The sequence below is a fragment of the Lepidochelys kempii genome, chromosome 6, assembly GCF_965140265.1.
Source record: "Lepidochelys kempii isolate rLepKem1 chromosome 6, rLepKem1.hap2, whole genome shotgun sequence".
NCBI lineage: Eukaryota > Metazoa > Chordata > Testudines > Cheloniidae > Lepidochelys > Lepidochelys kempii.
In genome coordinates, this window is record NC_133261.1 from 69,485,882 (window position 1) to 69,506,865 (window position 20,984).

The 20,984-nt window shown below is 47.4% G+C and overlaps 2 protein-coding genes across 8 annotated transcripts in view; one reads left to right on the forward strand and one right to left on the reverse strand.

Moving 5' to 3' along the window:
- Positions 1–286: 286 nt before the first annotated feature.
- The window catches only part of PTGR2 (prostaglandin reductase 2), a 34,230-nt gene continuing 13,532 nt past the window's right edge, over positions 287–20,984 (forward strand). Inside the window, exons 1-3 of one of the 7 annotated variants that reach the window (XM_073348573.1) lie at positions 300–390; positions 3,283–3,385; positions 20,672–20,748. In XM_073348573.1, the coding sequence (XP_073204674.1) occupies positions 20,712–20,748 (37 nt within the window). In that variant the 5' untranslated portion in view covers positions 300–390; positions 3,283–3,385; positions 20,672–20,711. Of the gene's footprint in view, positions 391–419; positions 653–3,282; positions 3,386–3,407; positions 4,070–9,690; positions 9,730–11,499; positions 11,557–20,671; positions 20,749–20,984 lie in introns of those variants that run through there. The other 6 variants (XM_073348572.1, XM_073348570.1, XM_073348575.1 and 3 more) reach the window with 6 other exon arrangements.
- Positions 17,346–19,575, reverse strand: LOC140913011 (uncharacterized). Its single transcript, XM_073348577.1, has 2 exons — positions 18,595–19,575; positions 17,346–18,007 (listed from the first exon to the last, which is right to left on the reverse strand). The coding sequence occupies exons 1-2, from the start codon at positions 19,163–19,165 to the stop codon at positions 17,922–17,924; spliced, it is 657 nt and encodes a 218-aa protein (XP_073204678.1). The 5' UTR covers positions 19,166–19,575; the 3' UTR covers positions 17,346–17,921.

A 20,984-nucleotide genomic window follows, 5' to 3' on the forward strand; every position in this document is an offset into this window, starting at 1 on the left:
GCCCCCGGCGCGCCGGACACAGAGAGCTACCGGGAACCAGCTCTCTCGCCGCCCCTGCCCAGCCTACGGCAGAATTCGCTGGCCCGGTTTCCAAAGGGGGCTGGGTTTCCACGCGCGCTGGTGACGAAGTGAAGCGAAGTGCTCCCGTACACCCACGCGGGACCGCTCGCCACCATAGCGGCGGCGGAGCTTTCCCCATACTTCAGCCTTAACCCGTCCGCACGAACCCCACTGGGGCACGCCCGCCTCGCCCTTTTAAGCAGCCGTGCCCCGCACGGCTCTTTTAAGAAGTATGCGCATGCGTGCGGGGCGTGAGCAAACACAGTCCTTGGTTTAATAAGCCGGCTGTTGATCGCGCGCCTAGGCGGGTGCGCAGGAGACTCGGACCTCGTGAGTACTGGCACCCCCAAACTGCCGGGGCGCGAGGAGTACCACGGCGCGCGGGCGCTGGGGAAGGAGGCGGAGGGGGCTTTTCGGTCCCTAACCGACCTCAGCCGCGCGTTCCCGTAACGGTCAGCGCGCGCAGCCGCGCACGTGTCCTGGGCGGGGAGGAGAGAGGAGGCGGGGTCGGCGGCTGGCGCTCTGCGCACCATTCTTCGTTCCACAGACTGCGGTCGTGACTCCGGGCGCCGCGCCGCAGAGCCCGGCTCAGGTGAAGCGGGCTCGGAGCCTGGCGTGGGGGCGGCGTTTCAGTCGGAAATCACCGTCGAGAGGCGACGGGCTGAAAGTGCAGGGGCGGGCCTGGCTGCGCTGCACGTGACAAGGTGGCAGCGCCCTGGTTGTGGTGTAAAGTGACGACGTCACTCCGGCTCGTGGGCGGGGTCAGAGTCCCACCCGCAGTACAGTCTGAGGCCAAGATGGCCCCGATGTGGCTCGGTGCCCTCTGAGCGCTGGGTTGTGTGTTTGTCATGGGCCGTGGGTGTAGAGGGGCCCGATTCACTGCTTCTCTTTATGTTGACTAAATGCTGGTGCGAGCCGCAGTGCGCAGCCCTGTGCCGCCAGGCCTCTGTAGGACTGAGGCCAACAGCTACAGTCTTGTCAAGAATAAACTGAGATGGTGCCAGCCTGATCGCAAACATGGCCACCATCAAAGCTGTTCAAATCAGAAGGGACTGTTCTGATCATTTTCTCTCACCCATGTGGTCTGTATTACACAGGTATAAATCCAAACTGAGGGTGGGATCCTCAAAGGGACTTAGATGTTACAACACTGAGCATCAGGCCGCCTAGCAAACCGGCCGCCTAGCAAACCACAAGAATGACACTGTGACCCACAGAGCTGAGTTGTGTGCCCGTACAATTACTCCTTGGGGAATTTGGTGCCAAAAAATAAAAATTCTGCACACTTTATTTGTCAAAATAACACTACATAATGATGGCACTTTCAATTATTTTGGTAATTTATTTCAAAATACCTGTCAGCAAGTATGTCTTACAGATGCACAAAACACTTCCACCAGGAGTAGAGAGTTCAAGAAACCCCTACAACAACCCAGTTCCTGTTTCTCTGCCTCTCACCCCTGGAACTCAGCTGGGGGCCAGACACCCACAGTCTCTCCCCCCTAAAGCCCAGCCATGCCCCCCCCCACCAGTACACCCAAACCCCTTCTCCCCCCACCCCCCCAGAGCCTGGCTGTGCTTCCCCCCGATACCTGCACCTCCTCACCCCTAGAGCCTGGCTGTTGGGGTCCCCTGGCCCAGATACCCACACCCCCTCTCCCCCAGAGCCCAGCCATGCCCCCCACAACCAATACACCCAAACCCCCGCCCAGGGCCTGTGCAACCACTAGATGAGGGTTGGGGCAGTCAGGGGACAGGTAGGGGGTAGGGTCCTAGGGGGGCAGTTAGGGTGTGGGGTCTCAGGAGGGGGCAGTCGGGACAAGGAACAGGGAGGCTTAGGTAGGGGGTGAGGTTCTGGGGGGCAGTTAGGGGTAGGGGTCCCAGGAGGGGGCAGTCTGGGGACAAGGAGCAGGGGGAGGTTGGAGGTTCTGAGGGGGGCAGTCAGGGGGTGGGAAGTGGGAAGGAGTGGATGGTCCTCTTTTTTGATTGTTGAAATATGGTAACCCTATTTGTGGGGGCGCCGGGAGGCAGCCTGGGCTGGGGGCGTGGCTGCTCCCCACTAGCGGCGCTGCCGCCTTTGCAGAGCTGCTGCACCGCGCCGGCTCCTCCATGGCTGGGGCTCACCATTGCTGCAAGCTGGATGCTCTGGCTCTCCAGTGTCTCTGGAAGGCGGCTCCTCCCTGCCAAGCTGCTGCAGTGGCCCAAGCCCGCCAAAGCCAGTGGGCAGGCTGGCCCCTGGGGTCTACAAAGGCTCGTTGGGATTTGCCCCTCAATGAACCAATGTGCAGAGCTGGGGGGGCAAGGTGGAAGGTGGCAAAAAAAAAACAAACCTGGCCCAGATACCCACACCCCCTGCCCTCTAGAGCCCAACTGCAGGGCCCCCTCAGCCCAGACACTCGTCCCCCTACCTCTCAGAGCCCAGGGATCCAGAGTGGGAAATAGCCTGATGTTCAGTCCCAGGCTTGTGTGGAGTTTCCTGCAGGCCACCATCTCTTTCCCCTCAGGGCATGTGGGAAATTGCAGCTGCCTGGAACCCTCTAGCTCCCACCCCCTCCCCTCGGCAGTGTCTTCCATGTGTGAGCTGGGCTAGTGGCCCCAGCACTGCAGCCCATTTTGGGGGGGAGGCGTGGAAGAAATTATGGGCAAAAAATATTAATTTCTGCTAAAATCTGTATTGCACATTGGCACAGAATTCCCCCAGGAGTAATACAATGAATGGGGAGACATAGGTGCTTAAGAATGTGGTCCACAAAACCAGCATCCTAGGCCGAGAGCTGCCTGAGCCAGCCAATGGGAGATGCCAACCATGGGGCGGGGGGGTGAGCCCCACCCCTCTCTTGTAGATAGGCACCTAGCTCTGCTAGTGATCCATAAACAGGAGCCCACCACCTAGAGTCAGGTGGCTTTAGGAGCCTGTCTTGCTCCATACAAAATGGGAGGGGGAGGAGAAAGGAGATGCCCACCTTCTAACTTTTAGCACATGGTTAGAGCAATCATCTGGGATATGGAGACCCCAGGTTCAATTCTGCCCTCTCTGCCAGAGGGGGAGAAGGGAATTGAACAGGGGTCTCCCTACAGAGTCATTCTCAAACTCTTGCTGGGCCAGAAATAGTATGTGTGAAAATGATTCTATAGTCCAGCGTAAGGGCACCCACCTAGGAGGTGGGAAACCCTGGGTCCAGTCATCTTACTCCAGTCACTCTCTTTCATTATTCATCCTAGTGCAAACAGCTTCAACAGGAGAATATCCCATTGCCCAGTAAATATTTTCTCCCCCCTCTCTGCCGGAAAGGATGGAATTGAACCTGGATTTCCCATGTCCCAGGCAAGTGCTCTAACCACTGTGGTAAAAGTTGTAAAGTAGGTGGTACCATCTCCTCCTCTGGCTGGATTTTGAATAGGACTTGAACCAGTAGGTAGCCTCAAAGCATTGTAGCCCAGAGAGCTAGCATTAGCATTTATTTTATTGAGCAGTAACGCAAGGAGCCTACAGGTCTGTATTTTGTAAGACATTGGCTTCAGCATTTAGCATAAGGCTTTTGAGGCCCATTAACTTTAGCACAGATAAATAGCCCAATGGTCACGCCTAAGTTTTGGGAACTGGGACTAGAGTGTTTAAGGGGGAAGTTTGTACATGACAACATGAGACTATGAGCTAACACCAGCTTTTGGATATTTTAGGATAGGAACATCTGCAGATGTCTGACCACAAAAGTGCCATGGCAATAAAATGACATATGATAATAAGTTGAGATCATTAATATACTAACTTATAGGAGAAGGCCATCCCAACATTAGTAGGGTGAGGAAATACAAATAAGGAAGAGGGGACAAACCCCTACTGAATATACATTAGGCATAGTGGCATCAGTGTAACATACAAGTTGTATCCCAGCCTGTGTACAGGAGGAGAGAGAGATGTAGACCTTGGGAGGTGCCAGGATGATGGCCACTGGTGATGATGAGGAAGATAATGGCTAACATTTCAGGTTATTCTGCAAGGGATGGTGTGAGTATATGGATGTTCAGATGTACATTCTGTATTATCTCTATCTACCTTGCTTGATTACCGTGTTTGTGACTTTGCTAAATGTATTAATAAACTATTACAAATACAGAAGGGTTCCTAAAGTGTGCGTGTTGCAACTGTGCATATTGAAGTTCCCAGTTATACAGTAATTTTAATAATACTGGGCTTGATCTTGGGACAAGAACTGTCAAACCTCGGAGTGATAACTGGGAATTCTTAAGTAATCAATATAATTTAATACATAATCCATAGATCAAGCTACAGCATCCCTACCAGATCAGGCCCTGCAAACAATTTAGGCAGCTGAATGCCTATCTTCCTCAAGGTTGTGAATCAGCCTGGGGCTTAGGTAGGAGATAGGTAACTGAACTCCTAGAGAGAGGCAGCAGTGCACATGCTGAGGTGCCTAGGGTACTTTTACTTAGAAAACTGAGGTGCCAACTGAGTTTAAGCGCTTACCTGGTTTGGTGGGAGTTTTGTGAATTGCAATTTGAGCCAAAATTGGGATTTAGGCGCCTAAACCCCAAATGGAGGGTAAATCTACACAGGCAGCAGCAGTCTGTGGCAGTGAGCATCTGCGCCTGGGTTGACAGACTTGGAATCGTGGTGCCCATGCTATGGTGCTAAAAATAGCTGTGTAGATAGCACTTTTAATTTGTGTCTCAGGCTTCAGCTCTTGCTCTAAAGCCCACCCCTTCCCTAGGCTTTCAATCCCAAGCTCCAGCCCGAGCCACAACATCTACACAGCTCCATTTAGCACGGTAACTCGAGATCAAATTTGTTGTCTTGGGCTTGGAGGCTTGCTGCTACAGGCTGTATAGATGTACTTTAGGCACCTAAATCTGGGGCTTAGCTGCATACATACTTTTATGGATCTGGGCCTTAGTCCAGCCCACAGTGTCCTCCTTCCCCCAACCAAGTGCTCAAAGAGGGGACCCTCTGCACATGGATCTCCAGGCTCCTGTGCAGAAAGTACTCCATCACCTCTGCAGCACTGCCCCGGTCCAATGTTCCCTCTAATTTTTTCCATCCATGTGCGGAATAAATTTTGTTATGTGCAACAAGGTATATGCGGATATGTGCCACCTCTAGAAACAAAAAAACTAGATATATATTTTTAAAAAGTTACCATAGGGATAATTGCTCCAGACAGGACAGGTTAGGCATTTTAGAACTCACTACTCAAAGAATTAAATTTAAGTGTAAGAGAAATAAAAATTATGAAATGCATAAACCACTCAAAACACTAAAATAATACACTTTGAAAGAATAAAGTTACAGAGAATATATGTGCATTGCAGGAAGTACCAAGAAATAACAACAACAATAATACAAGTATATGTTAGAAGGTGAGTGTGACACAGAAACTGTATGTGTGCTGGTCGCTGAAGAAGTTTCTGAGAGATGCTATGCACTGTCTCTTTAAGGCACTCACTGAAAACTCTCCCACTCTGTCCTGAGCCCTGTCTCCCTTCTCTGGCTCTGCGGAGATGGGGTACATGGGCAGGGGGGAGAGAGTGTGTATGTGTGTGTGTGAGAGACAGACAGACAGACTGTGTGAGCTGGCTGCTGGGGAGGTCTCAGAGACCGTGTGCTGTCTCTTTAAGAAAGGCACTCACCGGCTGGAAGCACCAGGTGTTCAGACTGCAGAAGTTCTGAGTCCTGAGCCAGGCTGTCCCCTCTCCCCTATTCTATGGAAATGGGGTACAGGGGGAGGGGGGACACCCTGACATCAGCACCCCTTTCCCTCTTCCTGTTCTGCACAGCCAGCAGGAGGGTCTCAGGTACAGCTGCAGGAGCAACTTGGCTGCAAAGCAGTGGGATTCCGGGGCACCTGAATACACACTGCTGGATGTGTGCGCTCTGCTAATCAACTGGGCAGCACTTGAATCCCTCCTGGGCAGCCACCCAACCGCACAGCTTAGAGGGAACATAGTGCCCCGCCCTCCTGCTTGTAGGGCCTATGCAAGGAGATTTCCTTCCTCAGTGTCCCTTCTTGAATTTTTCCATAGGAGGTGATGCTCCAGACCTGTGCTAGCACCTCTCCAGCAAGAACTATGTTTAAGCCTGGTTCTTTGAATAGATACTAATATGTGGCCCAGTTCTACAAACTCTTATTCACATAAGTTGTCCCATTGACTTCAGTAGGGCTACTCAGGTGAGATAGAATTTGTAGGATTAGACTGTGGCTTAAAATGTATAGACAAGGCCTTAATTTCAGTCAAAAAACACCAAACAATTTTCTGCTTATCATTTGTAAAATAAATACATAATTTTTGGAGATTATTTAGTGAGTGTTTCTCAATATATATATTTTGTTACACACACAAAAAAGCTATGTTAAAAGAACTTCACTAAGGTTGCAAAGTCAAGCACTCAGAAATGAGGAAATGCCAGAATGAAAATTGCTTGTACAACTTCAGTTCAGCCTGCTTGTGGCAAATTACAGTATTTAACTGTGTGATTACATACTGTTTTCCCCCTGCCTCATTTAGTGTCCAGGACAGATTGTGCTCTGGGGATGAATAAGGGTTGTGGAATGAAGAATACTGTTGTCTGTAGGATCCCCTGCCTCAGCTGTTGCAGAAGTTGGAAGATGTGGACGTATTGCAGATACTGGGATGGGTGGGCATAGGCCCATCCAAAATTTAAGGCCCACCCCCTCAAATGAGGGGGATGAACCACAGAGTCCAGACAGCAAAAGAGACAAAGAATGAAAAAACAGGGATGGGAGTGAGGGTCATAGGGCCAAAACAAGGGACAATGAGCAGAGAACCCTGGAGAGAGACCACTACAGAAGAACTCTCCCCAGAGACATGACATAACAAGGGGTTGGAAATAAGCCCCACAGTTGCAGAGTACCTTCCCCCACCTCCTTGAGCATCCTCTTCCTGGTCTGATTGATGGCCATCTGCCAGTGCCAGGAGGAGGTTGATATGGAGGTCTCGTGCCTCTGTAGGGCCATGGGTGGGGTGTGCATGTACAAGGAGGTGTAGGGAGAGATGCAGTCAGAACCTCAGCAGGTTCTGGAGGAGCTGGAAGAGGGGCTGCAGCATGACGCTCTCTACATAGATGTGTGCCAGAGTCTCTCTCGGTGCAAAAGGGGCAAGTGTCAGGAGACTCTGTGAAGCACGCCAACCACATGCCCGTGCTCACAGCTCCATAGAGGAGCTACCAGCTGAATTCCCCGGAAGGCTGAGGGACTAATGTAGAATACAAGCTGGGCCACTGGGGCTCCCAGCCTTCTGTAGGTGGCAATAGCTGCTGCCGCTTGGTGTTGGGGCAGGACACAAGAGCAAGGACATGGAGCATGAACCATGGACAAGTATAGATGTTTTCAGGCACAGTTCAGAGATGGACTAGCTGAATGGCATTCAGCCTACTTGGGTGATGCATTGGAGGTCTCTAGTGGACTAGTGGGTTGGAAAATGTGTCGCAAATGAGGCAAGGGATGCCACGATGAGAAAAGATGGTCTCATGGTTAAGGCACTTGAATGTTGGCCTTGAGAATTAGATTCTATCCCTGCCTCTGCCAAAGAGTTCCAGTGTTGCTTGGCAAGTCACTTAAACCAGACTTTTCACTGGTGGTCGCTAATCGTGTGTCCTCAATTTTTTATTGTGTTTTGAGACCCTGGGGTCTTATCTGAAGAAGTGCTGAGCACTGAGCTGCAACTGAAGATTTGGAGCTGTGCTTTGAACATATAAAGTGGTTTATAATGTTAAATATTCTGAAGGAAAAAAACAGGTCCTAGTTGTCTCAAGTTTGACGGTCAAAATTAGTGAATTAATTTTTACTTTAATCTCTGTGTCTCAGGCAACCTTCATTCTGGCATTTCCTAACATTTGAGTGCTTGCCTTTGCAACCTTAATAACATTCTTTTAAATATGGTTTTGTGGGCAATTTACTAGGTTTTTAAAAAGGAAACTGAACAAATAGGAATTCCATCATGTAGCATCATATTGACACCTGCATGGCTTATCAGCAGGGTTGGAACCCGTAGATCCACCACACAGACATTTGCCACTTGAGCTAACTGAATAACTGATAGCAGTAGTAGGTTGTCATCCTCTACGTACACCAGTACTAGATGAAGATGAGACACACACTTTGTTAGTGGGTTGGCACAGACATTTGCTGACAGCAAAGGAATGAGACTCGGGAATCCTGGATTCCATTCCAGGCTCTGGAGGGATGTGTGCTGTAGTGTGCACACAGACTCTTCTGCCCATTTCACCAAAACTTGACCCCTTCTGCTCTGTCCTCCCGAACCTGTCCCTGTCCCATTCTTTTTTCCACCCTGGCTCCTCATCCCAGTTCTATTCTCCTCATCTAGCCAGTCCTTGTCTCCCCCTCAAAACACACCATCCAAATCGCAGTTCCTTGTGCATCTCCCTGAGGCTCTTTGTCCCAATCTATTCCTCCCAACTTGGTCTGGCTCTTGTCCCATCTGCATTCAGATCAGGCACCCTCCTTCTCCTTGCTGCCTAAGCCCAGCAGGGAGAAGCTTTAAGAGCACAGAAGAGACAGGCTCCTACTCTCAGTTCTGGTGCCCAACTCTGGCCCTGGCACTGCCTGCAGCAGCCCAGAGTGGCAATTGCAGGGAATGCTCTGCTCAGCTCCAGTAGGAAGCATGCCTAGAGCAGACAGAATCTTTGGAGACTTTAGCTGTAAAAGTCTAGCACATCTCTAATAAGCATGTGCATTGCTGTTTTTTTTTTTCCCGAAAAATGGTAACTTGGCCAAATTTGGGTAGATTTTCCCAAGAACAGCAAAAGGCATATACATGATACAAAGACCCATCCTCTGCCAAATGTCAAGCCCCTGCTCCAAAGCAGGAGGCACTAGCAGAGTCACAAAGAAAGAGTTGCCAGAACTTTTTAACATGGGAAACATGCTTCCCCGGTCTTTTTCTTAGAAACAGCTGAACCTTTTTGGCTGAAACTTTCCAGAAAAATTCCGCTTGAGACAGACACCTGGCATATAACATTTCAACCCTAGTGGTTAAATTTTGGCAAAATTATAAGCAACTGAAAGAACCATCTTATAATGGGAAGTGTTAGGAAACCTCAATAATAAATGGTGTTACCAATACACAAATGAAAACAAAAAAGCATTGACTTTTTTTTCCAAAATAAAGCCCACAACATGGTCATCTTCACTAATGTATTTTAGTCCTTTAAAATCCGGGTAACATTTTTAAAAGGGTTGTTGTATGCCTGTTTGCAAAAATGGGAAGAGATGTGGAAAAGTAAAAGTAGGACAGAGAACATAGTTGAGATTCCTCTGGGGATATTGCTGTTACACTCTCTAATCCTGCTGTAGCATGACTCAAATGCTGCTGGCATTCAGTCATGGCTTTTTAACCTTGCTGTAATTTATACCCTGAATGTGATAAAAGAACATTCTCAATTAATACACTCAATCCATTATTATTTGAAAAGTCTAATCTGTTAAAGTGTGCAGCATCTTATCCCAAAGAACTGAACCAATACAATTTTCCTTAGAAATGGCATTCATATTGACATGACACATGTATTCAAGGCAGTAATGTAAATACTCTTTTTTTTCACTTTTTAAAGCAAAATATTTTTCCTTTCAGTCCCTGCAAAAGACTCCCATAATCCAATGGTGCTAAAAGGTGTGACCGTATTTTTTTCTTATGAAGTCTCTATTGCTTTTTAATGTTGGAAGATATTGGTGCTTCATGTTACATTGTGATATTAATGTGTCCAGCATTTTTAACTTGTGTAATGGTTTATTGGCTTGCAGCCTGGAATAAGTGCAGTTGTACTGAGAAATAAATGTCTACCTCCATAATTATCTTTTACTGTGACAGCTGCCATACAGTGACAATTCAATCACCATCTTCCCCCTTACTCTCTCACCACCCACTCACTATATCAGAGAAGGTCTCCAAATGGCATTGCTGTACAAGTTTATCAACCACAGATCAGTAAGCTGAACTCGGATATTAACGGTATTCCTGTCCCCCAAGAACTTCAGACCTTCAAATAAGTAATCTAAAATTTTGCTCCTTAGATGCCCCCCCCCCTCTCATCTTCCTGTGCACTCCTGCAAATGTGCTGTTTTCTTGTGTTTTAATATTTTTGTTTGTTAATCAGTGATTTTAAAAAATGCGTTGGTGCTAAGGTGGTAAGAATATGTTTAAATAACTTCAACACTCATTAACACACTGGAATTTCCAGATGGAGCTGAGTATTTTGAGGTCTGCACTTACTGCGTGCCACAATACAGAGCAGGTGTTGGGGAGGGTAGAAATACATATATATTTAAGAATTACTAATTGGCCCCTGTTAATACTCTTTCCATTCTCATAATACAATTGCGTATTGACTTCAGAATTACAAAGATTGTCAAAAATATGCACACACAAACGTAATTTCTCTCTCAGGCCCATATTAAAATAACTACATGATGTCTGTGGGTGAAATCCATTACACCTACATAAAACCTGGGAATTTAGGCTTTAAGTGGGTGGAGTGTGGAGAGATTTTTGGAGGTGAAATCCATTCCTTATACCCAAAACCCAGAGCTGTTGAGTGGGGCTGCTGCAGAGACTCCCATGGCTACTATTTCAGCCTATGGGCTATGAAAGCGACAGTTCTTCATACCAGTTGCATGGGATGTTTGGGCCACTGGATCAGCATAAATGTGGATCCCTTGACTCCTCCTTAGTTCATCCCCATTGCAGTCCTTCATAAAGGTTTATGCAGTAGTAAGATGGTGAACTATTCTGCGGTGCCTGGGAACTGTGCATTTACTCTGTCTGCAGACACCCCTTTTCCAATTCTATCTAGGGATTAAATGGTGCAGAGGGCCACATCAAGGCATGTCTGTGGCAGAGTAGGAGTTGAACTGAGCTCTCCCAAGTTCTAGGCTAGTACCCTTGCCACTGGGCTACTGTTCTTCACAGTTTACATCTGTATGTTTAGTTAAGAAACTCTATGGATATTTGAATATTTATGAACCTTCTCTTAAATGTTAATCTCTGTACTTTTAAATGTTTAGATTTTAACTGTAACATTATTTGGTAAACTTGCAGCCATAACAAAAGTTACAAAGTTTTTATGTGTTGTTAACCATACTGTGGTAACTTGGTTTTGTTGTGGAGAGCTGTGTGGGCTACCATATATAGTGTAATTATTCATAGATATGAGTTGGGTATAATACCAGCGGCTGATAAATCAATATACAAGCATTTAAAATAATCTGTAACATTTGTGGTGGCAAATCAGCCACCTCCTTCTTCACCTTCAGAGCAGCCAACTGGCTTTAGTGGATGGATCAGTGGTGACTGGCTTCAGTGGATGGATCAGACTTGAAGAGGAGAGACTCTACGGAGGGCCCATAACAGCAAGCTCACTAAGCTGGTGTTTAAGAATTCCACGTTTCATAGTTTTGCACCACTTGGGAACTGAAATATCAGAAGAAAACCAGATCTCATGTAATTTTATTCTCATAAACAGCATTTGAAAATATAATGGCAAATAAACACAAATATTACACCCCATGCATATATCAAATATAGATGGGAGGCCATGCATTTGGTTTTTTTCCTTTTTGAGAAAGGGAGAGGGACCTGCATATGTTCATTCCTACCCCATTTAGGAGAGGAGATGTGCATATTCTTGTTATGCTCAATCCCCCCCATTTATTTATATATAAAACACACACACACGCTTATTTTACTTTTTGTATTTTCTAACATTCAAGAATAAAGTCTTGAACAAGCACTCCAAACTAAACAGATGAGTCCAGAAAGAAAAAATGATCACTAAATCTGATTAGTTGTTCTCATCAACAAAATAAACATTGTGACAGATATCAGCTATCATGTTTTATTTTTTAATGTCCTTGATGTTAATGGAGGTTAATGTTTATGGAGCATAGCTGAGCAAGAAGTATGTAATCTAGATGTTAGTAAGAGGAACATTTTTATTTTATTCTTAATCCTGGAAGCCCATGAGATTGTAATTTTCTCTTTATTAATTAGGTTTATATCACATCGATCACCATGGCATTTTCAGTAGCAAAGACTCAGTCAGTGCTGGACACAAATGTCCAGTCCTCTATTTCATTCCCCCATTGAAATGCAAGGGGAAACCTCCCAGGAAAACAGTTCTAGTGGTGTAAAATTCTTCCTCACCCTTGACCAGGGGTGAAAATAAAATCCAGCTCTTACTGGTATGGGGCCGCTCTGGCCCGCCCAGAAGGGGCAGGGCCTTGGGTGGAAGGGGCAGGGCTTGGGGGTCAGTGTTTCCCATCTGTGCTCCCTGGCCCGTACCACCGGGGGTTCCAGCCGTGATTCACAGTAGCAGCAGCGGCGGCTGGAGCTCCAGGCCCTTTAAAATTGTGGCCCCAGGGCAGCTGCTACTTTCCTCCTCCCCCACCATCAGCAGCCGGGGGCAAAAAGAACAGTGATAAGTGCTGCCATCACTGCCCCTTCTGTAACCCCCACTGGCAGCCCTGCTGGGTCATCACTGCCCCTTTTGTGCCTCCCCATTGGCGGCCCTGCTGGTAGGGACCCGGCAGGGCTGCCGATGGGGGGCGAGGGGGCGCAAAAGGGGCAGTGACTTTAAAGTCAGTGGTAGGGGCTCGTACTGGCGGCTGCCTTTTACCGGTACGCCGTACCGACCTGTACCCCCTTACTTTCACCCCTGCCCTTGACCCTTCTCAGAAGAAAATGTGCTGCTGAAGCAAAGACCTGATATTTCTTCTCTCCTCTTCATGGAGAGCAATACTTGAGTTGCCTTATATTGCTGTCTCTTACCTCATATTGAAAAACATATCTTAAATGGCAGTCTTTAGTGCAATGTAATTTATTTATTTATTGATGTCACTGTCACTTTTACTTGACTGTGTGAGACCTACATACATCCCTTCACCTTAGGTTGTTCAATGTAATGAGCTGTCTAATCTTATTTCTCTATATTTAGCTATATGTTTGTATGTTGGGGTGTCTGTTTACCCTCCCTTAACATGGATATAAATCCATACTGAAATTAGATTAGGTACCTCAGTGTTTTTCATTTTTTTTAATAGGGACATTAATTAATATGAAAAGGAGTTATGTACATTGGCCAAACTGGACAGTCTCTATGTAAAAGAATAAATGGACACAAATCAGATGTCAAGAACTATAACATTCAAAAACCAGTCAATCTCTCTGGTCACTCGATTATAGACCTAAAAGTGGCAATTCTTCAACAAAAAAACTTCAAAAACAGACTCCAAGGAGAGACTGCTGAATTGGAATTAATTTGCAAACTGGACACCATTAACTTAGGCTTGAATAAAGACTGGGAGTGGATGTGTCATTACACAAAGTAAAACTACTTCCCCATTTTTATTTCCCCCCTCCCCCCCATTTCTCACACATTCTTGTCAACTGCTGGAAATGGCCCACCTTGATTATCACTACAAAAGATTGTGTTTTTTTTTTTCTCCTGCTGGTAATAGCTTACCTTACCTGATCACTCTCGTTATAGTGTGTATGGTAACACCCATTGTTTCATGTTCTCTGTGTATATAAAATCTCCCCACTGTATTTTCCAGTGCATGCATCTGATGAAGCGAGCTGTAGCTCACGAAAGCTTATGCTCAAATAAATTTGTTAGTCTCTAAGGGTATGTCTACACTACGAAATTAGGTCGAATTTATAGAAGTCGGTTTTTTTGAAATCGGTTTTATATATTCGAGTGTGTGTGTCCCCACAGAAAATGCTCTAAGTGCATTAAGTGCATTAACTCGGCGGAGCGCTTCCACAGTACCGAGGCAAGCGTCGACTTCCGGAGCGTTGCACTGTGGGTAGCTATCCCACAATTCCCGCAGTCTCCGCTGCCCATTGGAATTCTGGGTTGATATCCCAATGCCTGATGGGGCTAAAACATTGTCGCGGGTGGTTCTGGGTACATATCGTCAGGCCCCCGTTCCCACCCTCCCTCCCCCCGTGAAAGCAAGGGCAGACAATCATTTCGCGCCTTTTTTCCTGAGTTACCTGTGCAGACGCCATACCACGGCAAGCATGGAGCCCGCTCAGGTAACCGTCACCCTATGTCTCCTGGATGCTGGCAGACGCGGTATGGCATTGCTACACAGTAGCAGCAACCCCTTGCCTTGTGGCAGCAGACGGTACAGTACGACTGGTAGCCGTCATCGTCATGTCTGAGGTGCTCCTGGTCGCCTCTGTGAGGTCGATCAGGAGCGCCTGGGCAGACATGGGCGCAGGGACTAAATTTGGAGTGACTTGAGCAGGCTCTTTAGTCCTGCAGTCAGTCCTATTGAACCGTCTTATGGTGAGCGGGCAGGCGATACGGACTGCTAGCAGTCGTACTGTACCATCTTCTGCCGAGCAGCCATGAGATGTGGATGGCATGCAGTCCTTCTGCACCGTCTGCTGCCAGCCAAAGATGTAAAAGATAGATGGAGTGGATCAAAACAAGAAATAGACCAGATTTGCTTCCCCCCCTCCCCTGTCTAGGGGACTCATTCTTCTAGATCACACTGCAGTCACTTACAGAGAAGGTGCAGCGAGGTAAATCTAGCCATGTATCAATCAGAGGCCAGGCTAACCTCCTTGTTCCAATAACAACGATAACTTAGGTGCACCATTTCTTATTGGAACCCTCCGTGAAGTCCTGCCTGAAATACTCCTTGATGTAAAGCCACCCCCTTTGTTGATTTTAGCTCCCTGAAGCCAACCCTGTAAGCGCCCCTCCCAGCGTCAGAGCAATGGCAAACAATCGGGCATCTGAGAGTGCTGTCCAGAGCACTCACAATGGAGCACTCTGATGGGGCTAAAACATTGTCGCGGGTGGTTCTGGGTACGTGTCGTCAGGCCCCCGTTCCCTCCCTCCCTCCGTGAAAGCAAGGGCAGACAATCGTTTCGCGCCTTTTTTCATGAGTTACCTGTGCAGACACCATACCACGGCAAGCATGGAGCCAGCTCAGGTAACCGTCACCCTATGTCTCCTGGGTGCTGGCAGACGCGGTACGGCTTTGCTGCACAGTAGCAGCAACCCATTGCCTTCTGGCAGCAGACGGTGCAATACGACTGGTAGTCGTCCTCGTCGTGTCCGAGGTGGTCCTGGCCACGTCGGCTGGGAGCGCCTGGGCAGACATGGGCGCAGGGACTAAATTTGGAGTGACTTGACCAGGTCATTCTCTTTAGTCCTGCAGTCCTATTGAACCGTCTTATGGTGAGCGGGCAGGCGATACGGACTGCTAGCAGTCGTACTGTACCATCTTCTGCCAGGCAGGCAAGAGATGAGGATTGCTAGCAGTCGTATTGTACCATCTTATGCCAGGCAGGCAAGAGATGAAGATGGCTAGCAGTCGTACTGTACCATCTTCTGCCAAGCAGCCATGAGATGTGGATGGCATGCAGTCCTTCTGCACCGTCTGCTGCCAGCCAAAGATGTAAAAGATAGATGGAGTGGGTCAGAACAAGAAATAGACCAGATTTGTTTTGTACTCATTTTCCTCCTCCCCTGTCTAGATCACACTGCAGTCACTCACAGAGAAGGCGCAGCAAGGTAAATCTAGCCATGTATCAATCAGAGGCCAGGCTAACCTCCTTGTTCCAATAACAACGATAACTTTGGTGCACCATTTCTTATTGGAACCCTCCGTGCAGTCCTGCCTGAAATACTCCTTGATGTACAGGCACACCCTTTGTTGATTTTAGCTCCCTGAAGCCAACCCTGTAAGCCGTGTCGTCAGTCGCCCCTCCCTCCGTCAGAGCAACGGCAGACAATCGTTCCGCGCCTTTTTTCTGTGCGGACGCCATACCAAGGCAAGCATGGAGACCGCTGAGCTCATTTTGGCAATTAGGAGCACATCAACCACCACACGCATTATCCAGCAGTATATGCAGCACCAGAACATGGCAACGCGATACCGGGCGAGGAGGCGACGTCAGCGCGGTCCCGTGAGTGATCAGGACATGGACACAGATTTCTCTGAAAGCATGGGCCCTGCCAATGCATGCATCATGGTGCTAATGGGGCAGGTTCATGCTGTGGAACGCCGATTCTGGGCTCGGGAAACAAGCACAGACTGGTGGGACCGCATAGTGTTGCAGGTCTGGGACGATTCCCAGTGGCTGCGAAACTTTCGCATGCGTAAGGGCACTTACATGGAACTTTGTGACTTGCTTTCCCCTGCCCTGAAGCGCATGAATACCAGGATGAGAGCAGCCCTCACAGTTGAGAAGCGAGTGGCGATAGCCCTGTGGAAGCTTGCAACGCCAGACAGCTACCGGTCAGTTGGGAATCAATTTGGAGTGGGCAAATCTACTGTGGGGGCTGCTGTTATGCAAGTAGCTCACGCAATCAAAGATCTGCTGATATCAAGGGTAGTGACCCTGGGAAATGTGCAGGTCATAGTGGATGGCTTTGCTGCAATGGGATTCCCTAACTGTGGTGGGGCTATAGACGGAACCCATATCCCTATCTTGGCACCGGAGCACCAAGCCGCCGAGTACATAAACCGCAAGGGGTACTTTTCGATAGTGCTGCAAGCTCTGGTGGATCACAAGGGACGTTTCACTAACATCAACGTGGGATGGCCGGGAAAGGTGCATGACGCTCGCATCTTCAGGAACTCTGGTCTGTTTCAAAAGCTGCAGGAAGGGACTTTATTCCCAGACCAGAAAATAACTGTTGGGGATGTTGAAATGCCTATATGTATCCTTGGGGACCCAGCCTACCCCTTAATGCCATGGCTCATGAAGCCGTACACAGGCAGCCTGGACAGTAGTCAGGAGCTGTTCAACTACAGGCTGAGCAAGTGCAGAATGGTGGTAGAATGTGCATTTGGACGTTTAAAGGCGCGCTGGCGCAGTTTACTGACTCGCTTAGACCTCAGCGAAACCAATATTCCCACTGTTATTACTGCTTGCTGTGTGCTCCACAATATCTGTGAGAGTAAGGGGGAGACGTTTATGGCGGGGTGGGAGGCTGAGGCAAATCGCCTAGCTGCTGGTTACGCGCAGCCAGACACCAGGGCGGTTAGAAGAGCACAGGAGGGCGCGGTACGCATCAGAGAAGCTTTGAAAACCAGTTTCATGACTGGCCAGGCTACGGTGTGAAAGTTCTGTTTGTTTCTCCTTGGTGAAACCCCCCGCCCCTTGGTTCACTCTACTTCCCTGTAAGCTAACCACCCTCCCTTCCTCCCTTTAATCACCGCTTGCAGAGGCAATAAAGTAATTGCTGCTTCACATTCATGCATTCTTTATTCATTCATCACACAAATAGGGGGATGACTACCAAGGTATCCCACGAGGGGTGGTGGAGGAGGGAAGGAAAATGCCACACAGCACTTTAAGCACAGCACTTTAAAAGTTTACAACTTTAAAATTTATTGAATGACAGCCTTCTTTTTTTTGGGCAATCCTCTGTGGTGGAGTGGCTGGTTGGCCGGAGGCCCCCCCACCGCGTTCTTGGGCGTCTGGGTGTGGAGGCTATGGAACTTGGGGAGGAGGGCGGTTGGTTACAGAGGGGCAGCAGTGGCAGTCTGTGCTCCAGCTGCCTTTGCTGCAGCTCAACCATACACTGGAGCATTCTGGTTTGGTCCTCCAGCAGCCTGAGCATTGAATCCTGCCTCCTCTCATCACGCTGCCGCCACATTTGAGCTTCAGCCCTGTCTTCAGCCCGCCACTTACTCTCTTCAGCCCGCCACTTACTCTCTTCAGCCCGCCACCTCTCCTCCCGGTCATTTTGTGCTTTCCTGCACTCTGACATTATTTGCCTCCACGCATTCGTCTGTGCTCTGTCAGTGTGGGAGGACAGCATGAGCTCGGAGAACATTTCATCGCGAGTGCGTTTTTTTTTTCTTTCTAAGCTTCACTAGCCTCTGGGAAGGAGAAGATCCTGTGATCATTGAAACACATGCAGCTGGTGGAGAAAAAAAAAGGGACAGCGGTATTTAAAAAGACACATTTTATAAAACAGTCGCTACACTCTTTCAGGGTAAACCTTGCTGTTAACATTACATACATAGCACATGTGCTTTCGTTACAAGGTCGCATTTTGCCTCCTCCCACCGCGTGACTACCCCCTCAACCTTCCCCCCTCCCTGTGGCTAACAGCGGGGAACATTTCTGTTCAGCCACAGGCAAACAGCCCAGCAGGAACGGGCACCTCTGAGTGTCCCTGAAGAAAAGCACTCTATTTCAACCAGGTGACCATGAATTATATCTCACTCTCCTGAGGATAACACAGAGAGATAAAGAACGGATTTTGGTTGAATGCCAGCAAACATACACTGCAATGCTTTGTTCTACAGTGATTCCCGAGTACGTGTTACTGGCCTGGAGTGGTAAAGTGTCCTACCATGAAGGACGAAATAAGGCTGCCCTCCCCAGAAACCTTTTGCAAAGGCTTTAGGACTACATCTAGGAGAACCGCAAATGCCAGGGCAAAGTAATCCTTTCACATGCTTGCTTTTAAACCATGTATAGCATTTTAAAAGGTACACTCACCAGAGGTCCCTTCTCCGCCTGCTGGGTCCAGGAGGCAGCCTTGGGTGGGTTCAGGGGGTACTGGCTCCAGGTCTAGGGTGAGAAACAGTTCCTGGCTGTCGGGAAAACCGGTTTCTCCTCTTGCTTGCTGTGAGCTATCTACAACCTCCTCCTCATCTTCTTCGTCCCCAAAACTTGCTTCCGTATTGCCTCCATCTCCATTGAAGGAGTCAAACAACACGGCTGGGGTAGTGGTGGCTGAACCCCCTAAAATGGCATGCAGCTCATCATAGAAGCGGCATGTTTGGGGCTCTGACCCAGAGCGGCTGTTCGCCTCTCTGGTTTTCTTTTGCCTCAGCTCCTTCAGTTTTACGCGGCAGTGCTTCGGGTCCCTGTTATGGCCTCTGTCCTTCATGCCCTGGGAGATTTTCACAAAGGTTTTGGCATTTCGAAAACTGGAACGGAGTTCTGATAGCACGGATTCCTCTCCCCAAACAGCGATCAGATCCCGTACCTCCCGTTTGGTCCATGCTGGAGCTCTTTTGCGATTCTGGGACTCCATCATGGTCACCTGTGCTGATGAGCTCTGCATGGTCACCTGCAGCTTGCCACGCTGGCCAAACAGGAAATGAGATTCAAAAGTTTGCGGTTCTTTTCCTGTCTACCTGGCCAGTGCATCTGAGTTGAGAGTGCTGTCCAGAGCGGTCAGAATGGAGCACTCTGGGATAGCTCCCGGAGGCCAATACTATCGAATTGTGTCCACAGTACCCCAAATTCGAGCCGGGAACGTCGATTTAAGCGCTAATCCACTTGTCAGGGGTGGAGTAAGGAAATCGATTTTAAGAGCCCTTTAAGTCGAAATAAAGGGCTTCACTGTGTGGACGGGTGCAGGTTTAAATCGATTTAACGTTGCTAAATTCGACCTAAAGTCCTAGTGTAGACCAGGGCTAAGGTGCCACAAGTACTCCTTTTCTTTTTGCGGATACAGACTAACACGGCTGCTACTCTGAAATCTGTAATTAATATGAGATATTAAAAAGGGTTTGTGGTTTTTGGATTTTTTAAATAAATCTAATTTGTTTTTCACTTTTACTGCTGTTTAATTGTCCAAACTGAATGAGTGAAGGGTAAAAAGTAAAGCAGACAAGGCTGTTTTACTTCCTGATTTCACATACTATTACAGTGGTGTTTGGATTTGTGTTGCAATCACTGCAGAGGAATATTTAAATATAAACAAAACCTTTTTCAGTTTTTACAGATAATATATATTTTATAAAACTTATTTCCAAACGCTAATTTTTGGGTCCAAACTACCTGACATTGAGTTGAGTGGGATGATACATGTATGTAAAATTGCATGTGTGTTTTCAGGACTGAGACCTTTAGTTGTCTCCTAAAGCCTTTCCAGAAGATGTCATTGGGCTACGGGGTGAAATCTTGGCTCTATCAAAGTAGATGACAAAATTCCATTAACTTAAATGGGGCCAGACCTTCATAGCTAATCTTTTTTTACTCCCTTTGCTGCTGAAATTTGAATTCAATTTAACAATAGTTTTCTATGGAATGCCAGTTCATGTCAAGAAAAACCAGCTATGCTGAAAGAGAGAGTTTTTTCTAACATATCTGGTATACCTGTCAGCAGAGACAGTTAAGCATGGGCTTCATTTATAAGTTTAAAGGAACTGGGAGTGAAATCATTACCCTACTGAAGTCAGTCATTTTAAAAATAAGTTAATCATTCTGGGTAAATTTTTCTCATTTAGCTCTTTTCCTGCTTCTTTCACACTCTGTATTCCTTAATCAGTTTCCCATCATTATCCTTGCTAACAGAATAGTTGCAGAGCAAAAGTGAAGGATGGCAGGCTTCTCCCACCTCAAGAAGCAAAAGATATGCAGCTGTCTGTAGTCAGTTGTGACTTCAACCGCAGCCACTGTCTGTGAGACCACTTGAATTTTTTGCTCTCCATTGGACCCACATGTGGAATTTAAATTGTTTTTCTCTGAGTTTCAAATTACTGAATACTTCACCCCCAAAATGTTTCTCAGTAAGAAAATTGTATAAATTTGACATGCATTTCAAACAGCTTTTGCTTTACAGGGTTACTGACATATAGCGTGGAATTCCTGCCAAAGTGGTAATGATTATACAAAGAGTGGTGTTGAACTCACGTCCTGGTATGTATTTATTTCTAACAAAAGATCAGTGTATTTTGTATAATTGTGTAATACTCCTAAATGGGGAGGGAAATGGAGGAAAGTAACATGAGATATTGACAGAAAGTAATGTGCAATAGAAAAAGAGGTTTATGATAGAAGTGTAGTTATTGAGCCTGTATATGCAGTCTTCAAACTTTTAGGCAAGAAAAAACACAGTCCATATGTATTATAGAGTTAGGTGTAACATTAGTGAC